General features: G+C 40.0%; 1 protein-coding gene across 4 annotated transcripts in view; it reads right to left on the reverse strand.

The window, feature by feature from the left end:
• The window catches only part of ttll11 (tubulin tyrosine ligase-like family, member 11), a 28,382-nt gene that overhangs the window by 2,342 nt on the left and 4,633 nt on the right, over window positions 1-21,407 (reverse strand). For all 4 annotated transcript variants that reach the window (XM_053618288.1, XM_053618286.1, XM_053618287.1 and 1 more), the window contains 5 exons: window positions 14,547-14,646; window positions 11,766-11,899; window positions 8,496-9,071; window positions 8,198-8,293; window positions 6,338-6,450 (listed from right to left, as the gene is read on the reverse strand). In XM_053618288.1, the coding sequence (XP_053474263.1) occupies window positions 6,338-6,450; window positions 8,198-8,293; window positions 8,496-9,071; window positions 11,766-11,899; window positions 14,547-14,646 (1,019 nt within the window). The remainder of the gene's footprint in view (window positions 1-6,337; window positions 6,451-8,197; window positions 8,294-8,495; window positions 9,072-11,765; window positions 11,900-14,546; window positions 14,647-21,407) is intronic.

The raw sequence follows: 21,407 nt of genomic DNA on the forward strand, positions 1-21,407 counted from the left end.
AAGAATTTTTATTTTTGACTTTGAGACGTTTTTTGAACCTCTTTAATATATATATATATATATATATATATATATATATATATATATATATATATATATATATATATATATATATATATATATATACAGTGAGGGAAAAAAGTATTTGATCCCCTGCTGATTTTGTATGTTTACCCACTGACAAAGAAATGATCAGTCTATAACTTTAATGGTAGATTTATTTGAACAGTGAGAGACAGAATAACAACAAAAAAATCCAGAAAAACGCACATCAAAAATGTTATAAATTGATTTGCATTTTAATGAGGGAAATAAGTATTTGACCCCTCTGCAAAACATGACTTAGTACTTGGTTTAAAAACCCTTGTTGGCAATCACAGAGGTCAGACGTTTCTTGTAGTTGGCCACCAGGTTTGCACACATCTCAGGAGGGATTTTGTCCCACTCCTCTTTGCAGATCTTCTCCAAATCATTAAGGTTTCGAGGCTGACGTTTGGCAACTCGAACCTTCAGCTCTCTCCACAGATTTTCTATGGGATTAAGGTCTGAAGACTGCCTAGGTCACTCCAGGACCTTAATGTGCTTCTTCTTGAGCCACTCCTTTGTTGCCTTGGCCATGTGTTTTGGGTCATTGTCATGCTGGAATACCCATCCACGACCCATTTTCAATGCCCTGTCTGAGGGAAGGAGGTTTTCACCCAAGATTTGACGGTACAAGGCCCCCGTCCATCGTCCCTTTGATGCGGTGAAGTTGTCCTGTCCCCTTAGCAGAAAAAAACCCCCAAAGCATAATGTTTCCACCTCCATGTTTGACGGTGGGGATGGTGTTCCAGGGGTCATAGGCAGCATTCCTCCTCCTCCAAACACGGCGAGTTGAGTTGATGCCAAAGAGCTCCATTTTGGTCTCATCTGACCTCAACGCTTTCACCCAGTTGTCCTCAGGATCATTCAGATGTTCATTGGCAAACTTCAGACGGGCATGTATATGTGCTTTCTTGAGCAGGGGGACCTTGCGCGCGCTGCAGGATTTCAGTCCTTCACGGCGTAGTGTGTTACCAATTGTTTTCTTGGTGACTATGGTCCCAGCTGCCTTGAGATCATTGACAAGATCGTCCCGTGTAGTTCTGGGCTGATTCCTCACTGTTCTCATGATCAATGCAACTCCACGAGGTGAGATCTTGCATGGAGCCCCAGGCCGAGGGAGATTGACAGTTCTTTTGTGCTTCTTCCATTTGCGAATAATCGCACCAACTGTTGTCCCCTTCTCACCAAGCTGCTTTGCAATGGTCTTGTAGCCCATTCCAGACTTGTGTAGGTCTACAGTCTTGTCCCTGACATCCTTGGAGAGCTCTTTGGTCTTGGCCATGGTGGAGAGTTTGGAATATGACTGATTGATTGCTTCTGTGGACAGGTGTCTTTTATACAGGTAACAAACTGATATTAGGAGCACTCCCTTTAAGAGTGTGCTCCTAATCTCAGCTCGTTAACTGTATAAAAGACACCTGGGAGCCAGAAATCTTTCTGATTGAGAGGGGGTCAAATACTTTTTTCCCTCATTAAAATGCAAATTAATTTATAAAAAATTTTTGACATGCGCTTTTCTGGATTTTTTTGTTGTTATTCTGTCTCTCACTGTTCAAATACAACTACCATTAAAATTATAGACTGATCATTTCTTTGTCAGTGGGCAAACGTACAAAATCAGCAGGGGATCAAATACTTTTTTCCCTCACTGTATATATATATATATATATATATATATATATATATATATATATATATATATATATATATATATATATATCTCCATCCATCCATCCATCTTCAACCGCTTACTCCTTTTCAGGGTCGCGGGGGAACCTGGAGCCTATCCCAGGGAGCATCGGGCACAAGGCGGGGTACACCCTGGACAGGGTGCCAATCCATCGCAGGGCACAATCACATACACACTCACGCACACATTCACACACCCATTCATACACTACGGACACTTTAGACACGCCAATCAGCCTACCACGCATGTCTTTGGACTGGAATAGACCAAGTGTCCCCTCCACAACCACACATATTACATGTTCTTATTGTAATTTATAAGAAAATAAGTGATATTTATGGTATTTGGTCAGTATTAATATAATAGTGGGTGAAGGTCATGTTAAGGCCTACCCCAACAGGAGCATTTCATTCAATAATACACTTTGCCATCTGAAAGATAATATTCATTTTCAGCCTTGTGACCAATGGTCATCTTATTAGATGTCACAGGAAGCACACAGACATCAATAGATTACCAGTGGATGAACAATAATGGGCTAGAAGCAGGAATATGAATCTCTTTTGAACCAGGCAATGAGAGCTTGGCGAGCAAGAACAGGGCCGCATACTTGCCAGCAGGTGAAGTTCCACCTTTAACGCTACAGAATGTTTGATTATGAGGTAGAGCGAAAGTGCAGACCATAAAATATTCTCTCTGATGTTCTTGCCAGAAATTATTAATAGGTCCCAGGGAAAAAAAATAAATCAGGACACTAGTGCATTTGGACCAGAAATGAGCCAAGGACAAGTTTGCAAGTACACAATATGGCCATAGGTTTGTGGACACCTGCTCATCACACCCATATGTGCTTCTTCTCCAAACTGTTGCCATAAAGTTGTAGCACACAATTGTATACGATGTCTTTGTACACTATGGCATTATAATTTCTTTGCGCTGGAAGTAAAATTTCAAACCATGTTCCAGTATGACAGTGCCACTGTGCACAAAATGAGCTCCATGAAGACACGGTTTGCCAGGGTTGGAGCAGAAGTCGTCGAGTGACCTGCAGAGCCCTGACTTCAACCCCACTGAACCGAACACGCAGACTGCGCCTCAGACCTTTAACCAACATCAGTGCCAGACCTCACTAATGCTCTCGTCACTGAATGAGCAAAAATCCCCACAGCCACACTCCAAAATCTAGTGGAAAGCCTTCCCAGAAGAGTGGAGGTTATTGTTTCAGCAAAGGGGGACTAAATCTTGAATGGAATGTTCAACAGGCAGATATGGATGTGATAGTCAGGTGTCCACACACTGAATGTCTGGTTGATGAATCAACTGGAAATCCAGATGTGGTGCAGCAGTGTGATATTTTATAGGAATAGGCTTCAGATAAGAATGGTAAGCTTTAATTCCACTGCAATTCCACATTGGTCATGCCGTTCATTCACTTTCAGTTTATGAAGCATGGATTGGGGCTAAAGAAAACTTGCTTACAGGCCAGATTGGTTTTATTAGATTCAAGAAACTCAGCATAAGCTCAGTGTGGAAATGTTCCTACCACTTCATACACTGACATTCACTCCCTCATAGATTGAGTAGGATAGGGACAGATGGGTTTGACCTGAGTTCTTACACATTCAGGGTTTTTTTTTTTTAACGTCTGACGGGTTTGACTTGGTGTCCTTGATCTTAGAATGCACAGTTCAAGTAGTCTCATTAAATAAATGCTAGGTCCAACATTCTGGGTGGTCAAAATGTCATATAAAAGGACCCGCTGGTTAAGAGCACAGAGTTGCAGGTCTGATTTTCAGCAAGTTCATGTTGGGTGCGTACAGGATTTTCTTAGACAACTTGATCATCCCCCTTTTGGTTGCATATGCCTCTCAATGGTACATGCAAGCAAAAATAAGGCGGCAGTATCATCACACTGCATTGGGATGTTACTTACAAATGTCACGTGCACTGGTCCATTTCTTGCCATTTCTCTTCCCAAAGGATCCTAGTCCATGCCCCTAGACCAAGCTGTGGACTGTATCTCTAAAGAACAAACATCTATAGATGAATTTCTCCAATGTCTCTGGGATATTAACTCTTAGAGATGTTGTCAACAATCATGTATTCCATGGGCTTTTATTCACTTTAAGACGGTTGTTTTGTTTTGCATTTGTTTACGTGTCGGTTTCATTGCATCCACATCTGACGTAACCATCGTATTCTTATTATTTCCCCACCAGTTACACACCACTGCCAGGCTCAAGGGATATTATGTAGCACCCCCTAGTGGAGATTTTACACTTTGCTTAATGAGTGAATGACTGCGCGAGAAAAGATTGTGAGTGAGTCAGAAGACAGATCCATAAGGTGCTTTGTCATTTCAAAACCATTTCAAACTAAAGGAGCCAGTCCACAAATACGCTTAGCTGAAACATTAGTAATACAGTATTTCCATTATGTGCAAGCACTTGGAATTGTGTGGGAAGTGTTTCTAAAAACTAAAATCCATTTCAACAATTGCAGGAAGCCATTGCATCTCAACTACTTTCTCTGTTCTAGACATGATTATGCAAAAACGAAGGCGGTGGAACGCCCACGCACAATTCAATAATTCAACTTTCTTCCTTCTGCAGAGTTCTTGTTTAAACTCATCTCCTCGTCTTATTTTCCCTTAAGCTTTTAGTGAATGGTAAAGTTGGATGGTGATGTTTCTTGAGGCTGGAGACAATTTTGATGCTCCATTTATTTTAATTTAATAGATCATTTGAGATGGGAACGTACACACAGACAACACGCATAAAGAAGCTGAATTCGAAATGCTCAATACTTGAGATCCTAAAAAAAAAAAAAAAAAAAAAAAGGAGAAAGAAAAAAAAAAAGAGCGCAAACACACTAACATGCTCACACAGCAGAGCTCGATTAATCTGTTTTTCATTTCGGGTTCTGTGGCAACCCAGCTCCAGACAATAACCCTGTTTTACAAATCATCAACTCGGATCAGATGAATAAACCCGCAGACAAACACGTGTAATGAAATGCCTCTGTCGCGCAGTCTCACCCACACACACACGCACGCACAGAAAGGTCTCACCAGTCTACTGATACAATACTTACCTGAGAACCAGCAGCTGATCCTTTTTTTCGTTTATCAAACTATTTGTGCATGTGTTTGCTTCCAGTGTTTACAGGTTTTTGATGCAGGCGTGGACAAATCAATAGCCTGGGCACCAGGGACAAGTAGATTTTGTATCTGTATTATTAGTTTTTTTTATTTGAACAAGTTTACCAAACAAAGAAAATAAACCAGAACTTTCGCAGCTCATCTCTGTGTTTCTTTGTGAATTCCAATCTGATCTTCTGATTCTTACTGCTGATGAGTGGTTTGCATCTTGTAGTTTGGCCTCTATATTTCTGCACTTGAAATCTTCTTCGAATGGTGGATTGTGATACCTTCACTCCTGCCCTGTGAAGGTTGTTGGAGAGGTCACTGACTGTTGGTTTTGGGGTTTTTCTTCACCGCTCTCACAATGTTTGTCATCAACTGCTGTTGTTTTCCTTGGCTGACGTGTTCCATGTCTAGTAGTTAGTACACCAATGGTTTCTTTCTTTTTCAGTACATTCTAAATTGTTGTATTGGCTATGTCCAATGTTTGTGCAATGGCTCTAATAGATTTTCCCTTTTTTCTCATCTTCAAAATGGCTTCATTTTCTCCCATAGTCACCTCTCTGATCTTCATGTTGGTTTAACCTTTTTAACAACAAATCCAGTCTTCACAGGTGAAACCCAAGGCGCAAAACCAATAGACGACACTTACAGAGCTATTAATTATTTGAACAATCAATCTAACAGGACACTCCTGGGCAGCAACAAACACCCGTCTGTCACTTGTTCACAATATTTTTTGATCACTTGAAAAATGGGTGGGTTCAAACAAAAGGTGCCATATTCTAAGTTTTTTCGCACGTCTAGATGTAAATATCAATCAAATGAAAGCTGAAATTCTGATCTATCGTCTCATATTCGTCTTTTGATCTCAAACTCAAAATGTCTTCAGTGTATAACAAAAACAATACAATTAGACTTGCTGTTCCAATACTTTCGGAGGGGACTGTAACTAGCTAACTACCTATGTTTAGTTTTTAGCACAGTCAATTAGGCGTGCAGGCAAACAAAACACTGGTCTGGGCAAGCACACTGGAGCTTTCATTTGCCCAATGGACCAGCTAACGAATTTATCATTTGCTGATGGTATTCTTAAGCTAGCTAGCCTACTTCAACTAGCATGGTTGCAAGTCTCTATGGATAAGGGCGTGTGCCAAATGCTGAAAATCTAAACGCAAATGTGAAGGCAGAGTAAGCAAAAGGTTCAGCAATGTGGAGGGGGGATAAAGTTAAATGGAATGACCTACTCCCCTTTCCTACACTAAAGACATACAGTAATGTGCGTGTGGGAGCGTGTCACAGAACCCTCATGTTCACTTTCAGGTTTTCCTCACTGCTGCTTTAGCTTTTCTCCTCCAACCATTATGAGAACCTGTGTCTTGTTATTTGTCTAGTGACCTCTTACAGAAAAACACACTCACGTGGGTGGCTTCCTCTGGGCCGGATCCATAAGGCGCAGTGTATCTCTAATGACACCTACTTTGACTTCCTCGTCTACTGGGCTAGGTACATACTCAAAAACACCAGGTGACACCTGGAACATTGAAACATAACACCAATAGTTAACAGTGGCGTTCCGATATATGTGAGTTTATACAAGTATTGAATTTGCATATAAGAACAACTCGATGGAAAGTCTTAAAACAAAACAGGTTTTAGACTTGGTAAAAATGGAAAAGTTGGTATATAAACAAAGACATAATTATAAAGCTATATAGGACAATGGAAACACAACAATTGTGACATTTTATTCCATTCCCAAACCACATCCTATTATAGTAATAGGCATATGAATACAGTACAGTATGTAACCTATGGACATAGTTATTTTTATAGGCCGACGAGGAACGCAAGGCCAAACTAGACATCACCGTCCCATGTGGACATTGTGGAGACACTGCTATATTCAGCTCTGGGAGAATGAATAAAGACTAGAAATACACTTTACACACTGAAATTTGGCCATCCAGAAAGCCTCAATGAGAAATACAGTCCTCCGTTTCAGCCGTTTTGGGATTCTCAAGAATTTCTCTCTTATCAGGGCATACCATTTGTGTCCCAGCTGATGAGGGACTCGAGTTGGCACATTTTAACCAGAAATTGGATGCTCTGTGCCTGGGACTTCATCATTTGTTGTTTACAGTCTGGGCAGACCCCCCTCATGATTTTTTACATTCTGTTGTGTAGCAACAGGAAGCTCCAATTCTACCTGTTCTCTTTTTATTAATATGCCCAAAATACTGTATGCAATAACATAAATTTGATCCACTGTCCACAAAGACCTGCAAGAGGTCCAGCGTATCCGCATATTCCAGGATTTACTATGTCAAGCATACACACGAGTGACAAAAAAAACTAACATAGTGTCTTGTAAGGTGTTGGGCCACAAAAATCTTCCAGAATAGCCTCAAACTGCATAGATTCTACAAGTCTTTGGAATTGTCCTGAGAGATAAACACCATTCTTCCAAAAGATATTTCCTCAGTTGTTGTTTTGATGGCGGTGTCTAACACGTTGATCCAAAATCTCCTACAGGTGTTCAACTGGGTCGAGATCTGGTGACTGTGAAGGCCATAGATATGAATTACATCGTTTTCATCATGATCATCATCATCAAAGCATTCAACAAGCCCCCGTAGCCTGTGAATGTGGTGGCAGAGTACCACAAGACAACGCTCCTACCAGGATAGAAAGCTTTCATAATGGAATAAAGGTGATCAGTCAGAAGAACTTTGTACAGATTTGCACTGACTCAAGTGGACCCAAACCATGGCAGTAAAACAGAACCTACAGCATTCTGCCATCTCACTGTAGGTCAAGCATTCAGGCCTATACCGTTCTCTCAGTGTATGCCACACATACACTTACTGTGTTCCCTACATATCACAGTAATTCCAGCATCATGCTCATTGAATGTAAGCTTTTACCCACAATTTCTAACCATATTTATTGACATCTTTCACACTGATCTAAATGCAGATGCCACTTTAGTCACTGTTCTGATTGAAACCCAGCCAGTTGAACAGCCCTTGTGACTGAAACTGCTGCCATCTGTGCCTCTTGCCATCTTGATCCAAAACCAAGGTCACCTGGGAATGCTCATGCTTTTCTTTTTTACATCACACAGATCATGGTAGGTTATTAATTGTTTAATTGTATTATGCAGAACACCTGTCCAGAAGCATCTGTTTCTCCCCTCATTTATTAAGGTTTGTGTACATACCTTAAATATATTTATAATAAGTACTGGTCTTTCTTGTTTATACAGTGGGCGTTCTCACCTCCTGTTCATGTTCGATCCTCATGCTTGGATTGGCGTTGACCTCCAGCAGAACAGGCTTCAAGTTCTTCATCAACAGGATGTCAAAGCCCAGGATCTACAAATTGTTCATAGGATATGGTATTGTTATTCATTTATCACTGTTGTCATGGTTACATTTCAAAAAGGTTGCATAATATTATGAGCATCAAGTAACAACGCCCCCCCCCCCCACCCCCACCCCCACCAATTTTCGGCTTGACCTAGTGTATATTAGAGCGTATCTGTAATTATCCATGTACGTATATCATTAAACATACCTGGAAACAAGTAGGTCCTGGTTTGCCTGGTGGTATATCAGCTTGGTAATAGACCTTCAATTCAGGAACAAGTGCAATAACTGTCTTGATAACCAGCGCTATGATATCTGACCAAACCTTCTTAATGTCCACACCTTTGGAGGCGAGACGATAAAGGACACTGGAAAACGTGCGCTTGCTTCCTGTGTTGCAGCTGTCTGAGTGCACAAAATTCCCACTGTGAATGTTCAGCGAGTAATTCGTTAAATGCATGAACACATGACTGAGGTTTTTCTGGCTGGGTTCCTGGTAGGGTTCAGTGCAAAATCTGGAAAGGCCTTCTTTGGCAATGTAGATTTCTAAAGGATCCAGAGAACGAACAAGGACATAAAGGCGAATGTCAAACTTGAGCTTGTCGATGAGAAGTGGTTTCTGAATGTACTCTTGAACCACCGCCTGCTTGACTTGTGATCCTGAGATGGCCCGGAGGTCAGCAGGGTCACGAATGAGGTAGATGCCGTCACCTTGGGAGCCGGAGTCGGGTTTGACAATGAATGTGGTTTTCATGGTGCAGTCACTGTCCTTCAACAGACGAATCTACAAATTATTCAAAGGTTAAAAGAATAAACAGGAAACTATATAAAAATGTTGTTGTTGTTTTGTTATAATTATTTAATAACGTACAAATGAAAGAAAGCAGAACTCTGCTGCCCTCTACAGCATTTGGAATCAAAATGTACTTTACAGTTATGTAGTGACAAACAAAACAGATTATTGTGCTACCAAACAAACCAGACAAGAGAGGAAATAATCAGTAGAACAAGCGCCAAGATTAAGAAGCTCTCTCTAAATTGCTAAAGCGTAGTTATATAGACGGTGCATGTAGAATTAAGCTAGAATCCAAATCTACACTTCTCGTTCATGATTAATTGATTTCTGGCAGTTAAATGGCTTAGCTTGTATTTACAGTGATTCTGCCACTGCCAATTTTTGGTACGTAAACCTGCACGCAGCTAGAGAACAGAAATAGACTATGTGTGAGGGAAAGTGAGAGTAAAAGTTTGCACACTGGGGATGTGCCAAGTACAAATAACAGCTGCTGATAAAGAATACCCAAGCAGGATTTGCTTGGCATTTAAACATTATGTGTGAGCAGCTAGACGTAAACACTCTGCCAAGCCAAGAGTACAGCAGCTAGTTGCACCAGTTGAATGTGATTTTGATTGTAAATGAGAGCGGTATAGAATTTCGGTTCCACTACAGACATATAAGGTATGCAAAAAATGTGTGAAGTGTTCGTAGACTGCAAAACTCCTGCACTCATAATCGAGGCACATGGAAGCAGTCAGCACCTGTCTCTCAAGTGGCTGCAAACTTAAACCGCATTTGAAAACACGGAAAAGGGTATACCATTACTTGATTGGCAAAATGCTTTAAATATTCTGTGTGATCTCATTTCCCAATAATCTCAATTTGTGTGAGATCATTTCAATTTGAAGTGCTTGATACGCTGCCTAATTCAGAATTCATTCGAAGATCCATTAGGATTATGTGTGCTTTTAAAAACCGTGTATTTCGGCGAGGTTGCCATGTTCGATACTCACAGCCTACAAAAAGTATTTCCTATATAAAGAAATCTTTATAGGTCTCACAAAATAAAATGAAAATGCATGTGTTGTCTGTAACAACACACTTTTTACTCTACACAAGGTGTATTTGAACAGAATTAGAGTACTTGTATATAAGGCAGATCTTGCACATATTCGTTAAACCTATGCTACTTGGGCAATCAATAAAGTTTAGTAGCCGGTAAACTCAGATGCAGTGATTTACATTCAAACTAGGCTACAGCAGAACTTGCGTATTCGTGCAACCAGCCACAGATTTCCAATGCTTGCATATACTTTTTTTTTTTTTTTTTTTAGCTCTGCCTGATAATACGGCAGTGCAGCTCTGGACTGATAAAGCACAGAGCAGAAACCAACTTGAATGGTTGAAGACCTGCTTGAAAAAGCTATAGTCTTGTGTTCAGCATAAATGGCACAGGATTGTGAAACCGACACTATATGGCCAATGGTTTGTTGACACCTGTTCATCACACCCATATGTGCTTCTTCCCCAAATTGTTACTACAAAGTTGGAAGCACACAGTTGTGAAGAATATCCTTGCATGCTGTATAGCATTACAATTTCCCTTCACATTCCTACCATCTGTAGGATCCCGAAGTAGTAGGGGTGTAATGCAAGGCCACTGTCAGTATCTCCAAATATTCACTGCTCCAAATATCTGCATCCGTGTTCCAATTTAAATCAGAAGAGGATATGTTAGGGATCCCCCCCCCCCGTATGCCCTGAGAAACACTGCAAACACCAGAAAAACCTCAGGGCTTGAAATGCCAGCATTATCAGCACACTGATAATAGTGTGTTGTGTGATAGTGAATCCTGGCTCTGACGGTTCATCAGAGCCATCATGCTCATCGATCTCGACTAGAGATGTCTGTGGAACTGTTTTATTTTTTTTTTGTTGTTGTTTTTTAAAATCCTGTTCACACAATTAATACTTTTGCTTGTACCTGTTCTTGATATTTTCTAACAAATTTAGTTATTAAATTTCAGGTCCTCTTTCCCAGGAAGTTACCAAGGATGCTGTAAATACAAATTAAAAATAAATTTGTTTGTCCCGCTAGCTTCGTATCTGACCTCGTGCCCGCATGACAGTACAAACCTCCCACTATGTTTTAAATCCCGATGCTCTGTGAACCTTTCTAGCAAGCATTGTTTAAGTAAATAAGTCAGCAAATCAGTAAGAAGTCAGTAAATAAACAAATAAATAAAATAAAATAAAATAAGACATTGATATTTGGTTATATTCCTACTAAGAGAAGCTGAGTTACACTGCTAATACTGTGTAATTAATATATGTTGTGCTCTTTAAGTCAGTGGGACCTCCACACTAAATGGTGGACAGGTCATGGGTTATAAACAAACTCTAATACCAAATCACACAGTAATAATACTGTTCAGTCTAGTTCTATACCCTTATATCAAGGGCACTTAACTCCAATGCCCTGTACAGTTTGAAGCTTTCTCCACCTCAAAACACCTGGCCCAACTCATTAAAGGCTTAATCATTAGCTGATCAGTGGATCAAGCAGGTTAGCATTGTGAAAAACTTCCCACTGTGTAAGGCCATGTGCCTCCACGCTGTCTCTTATAATATGTTTTCTTTTCCTTTTTGATTGTGTTTTCAGTCGTTTTTTATGCTTAGGTTGTGCATATAATTCGGTACCTGAGTGGAGAACAGCTGATACTCCTCAGGCAGGATCCACGAGCGCGGGTAGAAGTTGTACTCCTCTGGAAAAAGCTGCTGCATGGTGCGCACCGCACGACTTAAGTTGATCTTACGCAACATCTCTACCATTCCTGAACATAAACAGAGACAGGGCCTTGTATTACTGGTACAAGGTTTCTAACTGGAAACAACATGTGGTCTAACGCTGACTTGGTTCCATGAGATCAATGTCAAAGTCAATTAATATGGCTTAGTGTAAGGTCAGGTTGAGATTTAAACATACTTTAGTCTCACGCTAGCGAGAGGAGTTCTGTTTCAGCCGTTCTCACAGCCAGGGTGGTGAGTATCACCTGGAAACCTTCATGAGCGTGTATATATGCATGCCAAGAGCGTTCAGCAACATGACAGAGTGAAGCATGATGCAGTATTTGTACAAGTACAGCTGTCATACATCCATTTTTCTCTTTCTTCCTCTCACCTCATCCACGTCAGACTACGTGTACACCAGTATGAAGCTACTGGTAACCTGGCCTGTCTGGCCATAGTTAGTAACATTTTATCTTAGATTCTAGTGCCATTTGTGGAGAAAGGTAATCATTGAGTTGGATTCCTACATTAGCATTAATAGTGGTGTTAGCTTTGTTCATGCCCCTACATTTAGTGTTAGAATACTTTGGAAGTCAAGGACAGCCACCAATTATGTGCTCACTGACTTAGCATTGACCATCTTACCAAGACAGAATTCTGTTCAGTCATCCTCTGTGCAGACTCCGCTGCAATACCAATGCCAACACGGCATGCCCTGGCACATGGATTTAGACCGCAATTCTAATCACATCCAAATGGCGCAGCCCCAATGAATGGCATGGGCTGGCAGTTAATGATTTGCAGCCAAAATATTGTTCATTTGGCAGTGAATACATCAGATCAGTGGGACCGTATGACTGTTTCTTAGAGATACAAGCTCCTGCTCCATTGTTAGCCCCCAACATTCTTGGGGCTCAAAGCCTCATCAGTATCAGATGCCAGGTGTGCCAAGTTTGTTCACTCCTGGAGGGAAGCAAGAAAGGTAGACCCCACAGCTCAGAACAATAGAGGCAAGACAATGACTTCTATCACATAATAGATTTAAGAGGGCTGAAATGGTTCTTAAAAGCCATTCCCATGGTAAAGTGGTCAGATCTAATTCAGGCCATGCAAATACGGGACCGGGTCATGCGAGTGGATTTCCATGTTCCCATGGCCCCAAAACACAAATGCCTTTTGAGATTTGCCTTTCAAAAGCAGGCATTCCTCATTCTAAACTTCAGTCTCTCTCCAACACCACAGGTCTTTTCATGATGTGCATATGCAGGTGGCCCTAAGGCATCAGTACACTGCTCTATTTGGATGACTGAATACTATCCACTCACACCAAGGAGTAGGCCATTCAGGAAACATCAACCTTCTTCACTCACGTTACACACTACTTAGACTAGGGACAACCATTTTTTCAAGACATGAGGGGCTGCCTTTTCTGAACAAAGACTGGCCCACTGTATGGTGGACATAATCACCAAGACCTATAAGCGGGTTGGACACCCAACCCGTACCATGACATGCCACTCAATGGGTAGTGTCTCCTCCTCATGGCCATTACTTAGTCGCACACGACTCCAGGATATTGGTGCTGCTGCTACTTGGGAAGCACCATGCACCTTCTCCAGGTTCGACAAATTTAACATCACCCGTCCCAGTGGTCTAAGTGCAGAGATCATTTGTAGTTCTATGAATGACTACCCAGGATGACTGCCAGGGTACCCGGTCATTCAAAACTAGTGCTGAGCCAACGAGAGCTCGAGAAGAACGTTCCAGGGAAGGATACCTGTACGACATCGTTATTTATTGCAATTACCAAGAAGGTATCCACGTGATTTGACTGTTCCGGGTTTTTATACGGGGTTCATCGAACCACAGCTACAGACATAACTAACATTTATTTGTGTATAATAGCTAGGCATGAATAATCACTATTGGGGCAGGGAGCATATTAACACACTGATCACCAGTTCTGTTAGAGAAAGGCCGTAATCAGAATTTTATTGGTTAACATTATTTCTGAAAATTCAATATCGTCGATAGCCTCGTTACAGCCCCATCACTAATGTTTAATTCAGTTACAATTAGAAACAACTGTATTTGCTTGGACTGTGGCAACCAAGAAAATAAAGTCTGGTCTTGCACACAGTTACACTGGCTGTGTGCTAAACCACCTGATTTAATTTTTTTTTTAAATGTTACTTGTAAATGTACTGTAAATTTCTTCTGTGTGAAAAGAAAGTTATATGTTAGATATAAGTGAGTGGTAAGCAAATTTTCTTAATTACAGTCACAGAATAATACGTCAGATATTTTACAATACTTACAACAAATGCAATGATTTGTATAATGGATATGAAAAAAAAACAACAACACATAGGCAATTATACATACTACTAAGAACAATCATGCCCGTAATATTTTCTAAAGTCTGCAACTTTTGACAGGAAGAGGACACATACATTTGGCTGTCAGGATGAAATTCATGTTTTTTAGGATTTAGTGAATGTTTTTGCTTTTAATAATGGTGTGAAACAATATTTTAAGATTAGATCAGTGTTCAAGTCACATCATTATTAACAGTGCAGGGAACTGATGAATCATTTACATTTATTCATTTAGCAGATGCTTTTATCCAAAGCGACTTACAAATGAGAAAATAATCATAATCATGATTAACAAGGTAACTTACTAACTTACCTGGGAACTTGTTGACCTGCCCTGAAACAATATTCTCGTTATCATGGAAGGAGACGCCATGCCAGTAAATATCGCACGCTGTCCGTCTGCCCATTGGAAACTGAGAGATTAAACAGAGAGGAAAGGCAGTTAAAATACAATTCACATTAGATTTCACCTACAGATCATACTTATACTTCAAATAAAAACTGAGCAAAAGGCTGAGGTGATAGTTTAAAAAAAAAAAGAGAGAGAGAAGCTATTTTCATTTTGTGAAAGCAAAGCATCATACTAGTAATAGGGTTTTTATTTTTATAATTATTTTCACCAAGATTATTTTTCTGTTCACTTGGGCTTCCAGTGATTTCGTATATATTATATGTATCAGGGTTACAGAAGGAGAAAATTAATCTTGATTTAAAACTCTAGCTACAAAATAAAATCTGAGCCCATTATGTGCACCAGATGAACACGATAATGTATCATAAATTTAAACCTAATGCAGACTTTGAATTGATAATTATATTAATACACCACAATGAATGTAACAAAGTAAGTTAACACATCTATTAACATATATTAATGTTAAAAAAAAAATACACCTACATTGACTTATGTTTACGAAAAAATTTGTCTACACACATTAGCAACATTGAAATTATGTTTTGAAATCCCAAACATTTAAATCTTAAATCAGTGATTGTATGAACATGGGTTAATGGGGGGGTGGGTGATGGTTATTTGTTGGTGGTTTTTGAAAAGTATTAAAATCAGTACAAGTGTTTGTTATATTGTTAATGCTAAATACTTCGCTTGTTAATGTTAACTTTTTGTGTTACTTTATTTAATGCTGAGAAGTTTTATACTGTTCAAAAAAGCCTCATGAATCCAAATGAAATGAAACCTCAAATTAAATAACAGAATATGTTGTTTGTGTTTCATTTCTTTTTTTTAATTTATTTTTATTGTCTGGATTTGGCATCAGTCTCTAATGTCTGGCTAAACCTCTCTGGCATGCACAAAATGCTATTGTTAGCAATCCCAAAATTAGCTATCAAAATATACAGCTGCCATTTCTGTCTATTATTACAATGACATCTAATATTCTACTGAAGTCTTAAGAACGTTTGTTTTCATTTAATGTCTTATGCTGCATACGACCTTGAAAGTGGGAAAGTTGGAAAACAGAATCGTGTCATTTTCGAATCTACGTGCAATCGAGCTACAAAGTGTGCGGGGTGAAATACATGGACGCCTCCATGTGCATCTTTTGTTAGTAGCAAGCTAGCTAGCTAACTGCGACGAGTGATGAATATTTCCCTCCTCAAAACAGCGAACTGTATAGTCAATATTACCCCTTTGATCTTTTGTTAAAAAAAAATTCACAAAAATACTCTGCTCTCATGGATCTCAAACAATTGCAAACACAGCACAGGTTTACGCAAAAAAAAAAAAAAAAAGAAGAAAGCCTTTGTTAAATATAGGTGTGCAACAATTACTGGCACCCTTTTAGTCAATACTTTGTGCTAGCTCCCTTTGCCAAGATAACGGCTCTGAGTATTCTCATATGATGCCTGATGAGGTTGGAGAATACATGGCAAGGGATCTGAGACCGTTCCTCCACACAGAATCTCTCCAGATCCTTCAAATTCTCTCTCCTCTTCAGTTCACCCCACAGGTTTTCTATGGGTTTCAAGTCAGGGGACTGGGATGGCCATGGCAGGACTTTTGTGGTCAGTAAACCATTTTTGTGTTGATTTTGATGTATGTTTTGGATCATTGTCCTGCTGGAAGATCCAACAACGTACCATTTTAAGCCTTCTGGCAGAGGCAGTCAGGTTTTCATTTAATATCTGTTGATATTTGATAGAGTCCATGATGCCATGTATCCTAACAAAATGTCCAGGAAAGAGCCACCACCATATTTAACGACCAATTAAAGATCCACCACCATATTTAACCGTGGGCATGAGGTACTTTTCCATATGTCTACCCTTATCCAGAGCGACTTACAATTATCTCGTTTATACAACTGAGCAGTTGAGGGTTAAGGGCCAAACAATGGCAGCACTTGGATTTTAACTCACAACCGTACAATCAGAAGCCCAACGTCTTAACCGCTGAGCTACCACTTCCCCTTCTCGTCTGGTTTCCCACTGGATGGGAGACCTCCTGTGGAAAACTAAGGTTGCTGCTGGAAGTGGTATTAGTGAGGCCAGCAGGGTCTGTGTGGATCCAGTGGTCTGTGTGGATCCTAATGCCCCAGTATAGTGACGGGGACACAATACTGTAAAAACAGCACCGTCTTTCGGGGGAGACGTTAAACTGAGGTCCTGACTCTCTGTGGCCATTAAAAATCCCAGGAAACTTATTGTAAAAGAGTAGGGGTATAACCCCCGTGTCCTGACGAAATTCTCCATCCCTGAATTGGCTACATCCTCTCCTCTCCACCAATAGCTGGTGTGGTGGGCGTTCTTGTGCACTATGGCTGCCGTCGCATCATCCAGGAGGATGCTACACACTGGCGGTGGTTAAGGAGATTTCCCGCCCATACAATGTAAAGCGCTTTGCGTGCCTAGAAAAGCACTAGTTAAATCTAAGGAATTATTCTTTGCTCATATTTATCAAGGGTCAAATATTAGTGCAGGGCACTGTATTCTCAGTCCCCTCCAAAACTATTGGAACTGCAAGGCCAATTCATTTGTTTGTGTTATACACCAAACACATTTGGGTTTGAGCTCAAAAGATGGATATGAGATGAGAGTTTAGGATTCTACCTTTTAAAATACCAGGAAATCCTGGTATTTACATTCCAAATTGTTCTACTGGCTATGCCCAATGTTTGTGCAATCACTGATTTTCCCTCTTTTTTCAGCTTCAAAATGACTTGCTTTTCTCCCATAGACAGCTCTCTGATCTTCATGTTGGCTTATCCTTTTTGAACAACAAACAGTCTTCACAGGTGAGACCGAAGACGAAAAAGAGTAGATGTTCAGAGCTATTTATTGTTTAAACAATCAATCTAACAGGACACACCTGAGTAACAAGAAACACCTGTCCATCACATGTTGCAATGTTTTTTTCCTACAAATTGGGTTGTCTGATACAAAATGTGATATGTTCTATGTCGCTTAATACATCTACATATAAATACCAGGAAATAAAAGCTGACATTCTAAACTCTCTTCTCATATTCATCTCAAAACCCAAATGTCTTCAGTGTACAGCAAAAAAAAAAATAATTGTCCTTGCCGTTCCAATAGTTTTGGAGGGGACTGTATGTACAGTGTATGCCATATTTCATATTTACTTTTGAAACAGACAAATCTCATTAGTGAGGTCAGGGTTTTTCGAGCCTTCTGTGCCTTTTTTTTTTAGGATGAAATATAAATGCTACGTTGCGTGCAGTGTGTGTAAGATGACGTGACCGAATTGGATTCTGTGAGGATTATGTCACTGTTTAACAAGCTAATAGAGATGAAGCAGTGTTCCTATATAAGGAACCTGGCACACAAAGGTAACGAGGGATGTGATCAGATTAGGATGTGATCAGATTAGGAAAAAGTTCTACTACGAACAATGACAGTCTCATTAGACCCAAGCCATATCTTTTGGCTCAGAGTGTTTACCAAAACAATACATAACTACAATAGTAACAATAGCTTCCCTACTGGCTTCTGTCTTTTAAGTCCTTCATCGACCTGCAAACGTGGTGGGATAGAAATTAGATTATCCCAGATAAATCACTAATCACGCTTAATCATTTCCTACCTTTAAAGTGTGACCCATATGCTAATGTCAGCAGGCAGTGCTGAGACACGGTCCTGACGCAACAGAAACTAGCCAGCGTTACCTTGTTATTTTAACTCATCCCTCACATTAAAGCGGTGATTTCCCTAGCCACAGGAATAATACAGGCAATTTCAGAATAATTGGCACTTCCATAGAATGGGCTAAAATCATTGTATAAAAATACCAATAAGCATAATTAAACAGTTGGAAATTAGTCAGGAAGAAGATGCATGAGCACACTGTGGGCCGACAGCGTGAGGAAGATGGTGAGGAACCCAAAGATCACAATTACAGAATGGCACCGTCTAATGAAGTCTGACAGTTTCACGCATTACAATCCTGAGAAGTCCTTAGAGCAAGCCACAAAATGAACAATTGGAATGATGTGTTGTGGTCAATTTCTGTTTGGCCTCATACACCGCTGGCATGAGCCAGTGTAAAACATGGTGGTAGATTAGTGTTAGTGTTTTAGGATTGTTTTTGAGGATTGGTGGTCCAGACGATTCATGGCACCATGAATGACGCAAAGTACCAGGATATTTTAGCCCCAAAACCAGGTTTATTCTGCCAGGAAGTTAACACTTGGCCACAGATGGCTATCGATTAAGATATCATCCCTAAACATACATCCAAATCAACACAGGAATGGCTGCAGGACACAAAAAGCAATATTTTTTCAATGGGCGTTTCAGTCTCCTGATTCGAAGAAGAAATTCCATTAAGATGCTTGAATGATGTGCATGGATGAGTTTGAAAGATCCACTACGAGTTAAATTATATATGGCCAAACGCTTATGGACACCTGACCAACAGACCCATCTGCTTCTTCCCCAAAATGTTGCCACAAAGTTGGAAGCACACAATTGTGTAGAATGTCTTTGTATGCTATATGATTACAATTTCCCTTCACTGGAACCAAGAAGCCCAAACCTGCTCCAGCATGACAATGCTCCTGTTCACAACGTGAGCTCCATGAAGTTACGGTTTGCAAAGGTTGGAGTAGAAGAACCCGAGTGTCCTGCACACAGCAATGACCTCAACCCCACTGAACAACTTTGGGATGAACTGGAAATTGGACTGCACCCCAGACCTCCTCATCCAACATCAGTGCCTGACCTCACTAATGTTCTTGTGGCTGAATGAACACAAATCCCCCACAGCCACGCTTCAAAATCTAGTGGAAAGCCTTCCCAGAAGAGTGGAGCTTATTATAACAGCATAGATCTGGAATGGGATGTTCAACAAGTATATAAATGACCTGGTATTCATTACGGCGCAATAATCTTTTCGTGATAATTTTCGATAATAAATTTGAAAATGACTGTAAATGACGTGGAACAGCTAGAACATCTGTTGGAGATTTAGTTTTTTTTTTCCCTTTAATTAAATTTGAAGCATTGCTACAATACTAACTTGAACATTAGTATTGGTATTAGATGTATTGTAATAAATACTGTGACTTAAAAAAAAATGATCAACTTCTTTAACATGACTTTGGGAGTTGTCTGGTACAATATAAAGAGGTTTGCTGCTTCTGTGCTGTTAATTAAGAGTTGATATTTTTCGGTTATATTTGAGATGTATCTAGATTACAGTATATGGGCATATTTTAAGAAGGGCTTTACAGTTGCAGTGATCAGAGAAATAATTAACAGAACACGAGGGTTAATGCTGTATTATGAATCGGCCATGCTTTCATATTTTAGAAACCATCGTTTATAAAAGATATGCATTTATATATAATTTTAATCACCAGTCTCAGCTTTCTACTTAGAAATTTAAACATGCTATACTGCTTTTTCACAAAGATTTCTGTGTTCTTAGCTTTTGCTCAAGTGATTTGTTCCAGGCTTGCACACACACACACACACACACACACACACACCCTGGTTAACCTGCTGACCTGTGAGCTAATACCAATTAGTGGCTGCTCACTCTGATTGGCTGGGAGACCTGACCTCATTGCTACAATATGGTCCCCACCAAGATATAAAAACATGTACACACACACACGTATGACTAAAAAATCCCTCAAAATCAGCAACCAATACAAATTAGACACACAAAAGTCGTACATGTGTTTCTCTGCTCTATGACGCCATCGGCCTCCACCATCAGTCTTAAGTGTAACTTAAGTGTCTTTGATTTTCAGCCAGCGTCATCACCGATAGCACTATCCAGGTATGTATGGAGCCTTTCATTTTATCATTGGTGGACAGCACAGGACAAAAGGATGAAGCAGATACCGTTCATATGAAACCCAAGGCTTACGAGGAAGGTTTAATGTTACTAGTGAGTCTTGACATGCATTCAACGTGTGTAGAACTTGCGCCAGGCAGCAGTCACACAACACGCATGGCCGTGTGTATGGTTCTGTGTAATGGGTAATTAATATATTTATGGGAGGCATGGGGTCATTTCTAATACCACAGACGCTGGAATGTAACCGTACACGAGCGACTCAGGAAGTGCTGAAGGACAAAGTTGGAAGTGATGGGTGATCACTAAAATATTCAGCAAAAGCATCAGAGCCTTTGGGAAGTTGACTCTAGTAACAATGAGATAATACTGTATATTCATTTATCAGACTCCTTCTTAGTATATTCACTAAAGTAATATATTTCATTTCAATTCATACATTAATACTTTCTCCACACTTTGGTAGAGGTTAATCTTGGTTCCAGAACTTTTTGTGGCTCATCTCTGGCCTCTATATTTCTGCTCTCGAAGTCGTCTTCGAACACTGGATTGTGATAGCGTCACCCCTGCCCAGCGTAGGTTGCTGGTGATGTTGCTGTCTGTTGTTCTTGGCTTTTTCTTCACAGCTCTCACAATGTTTCTGTCATCGACTGTTTCTGTTTTCCTTGGCCGACCCCATTCGGTTATCCTTTTTAACGACAAGTGAAAAGAAAAAAAAAAAAAAGAAAAGAAGAAGTCTTCACAGCTGAAACTGAAGGCTAAAACCGAGAGTAGATGTTCAGTGCTATTTATTGTTTAAGCAATCAATCTAACAGGATACACCTGAGTAACAAGAAATACCTGTCAATCACATGTTTAATACTTTTGCTCGCCTAAAAATTGGGTGGTCTG

The sequence above is a fragment of the Ictalurus furcatus genome, chromosome 28 (genome assembly GCF_023375685.1).
Source record: "Ictalurus furcatus strain D&B chromosome 28, Billie_1.0, whole genome shotgun sequence".
Taxonomy (NCBI): domain Eukaryota; kingdom Metazoa; phylum Chordata; class Actinopteri; order Siluriformes; family Ictaluridae; genus Ictalurus; species Ictalurus furcatus.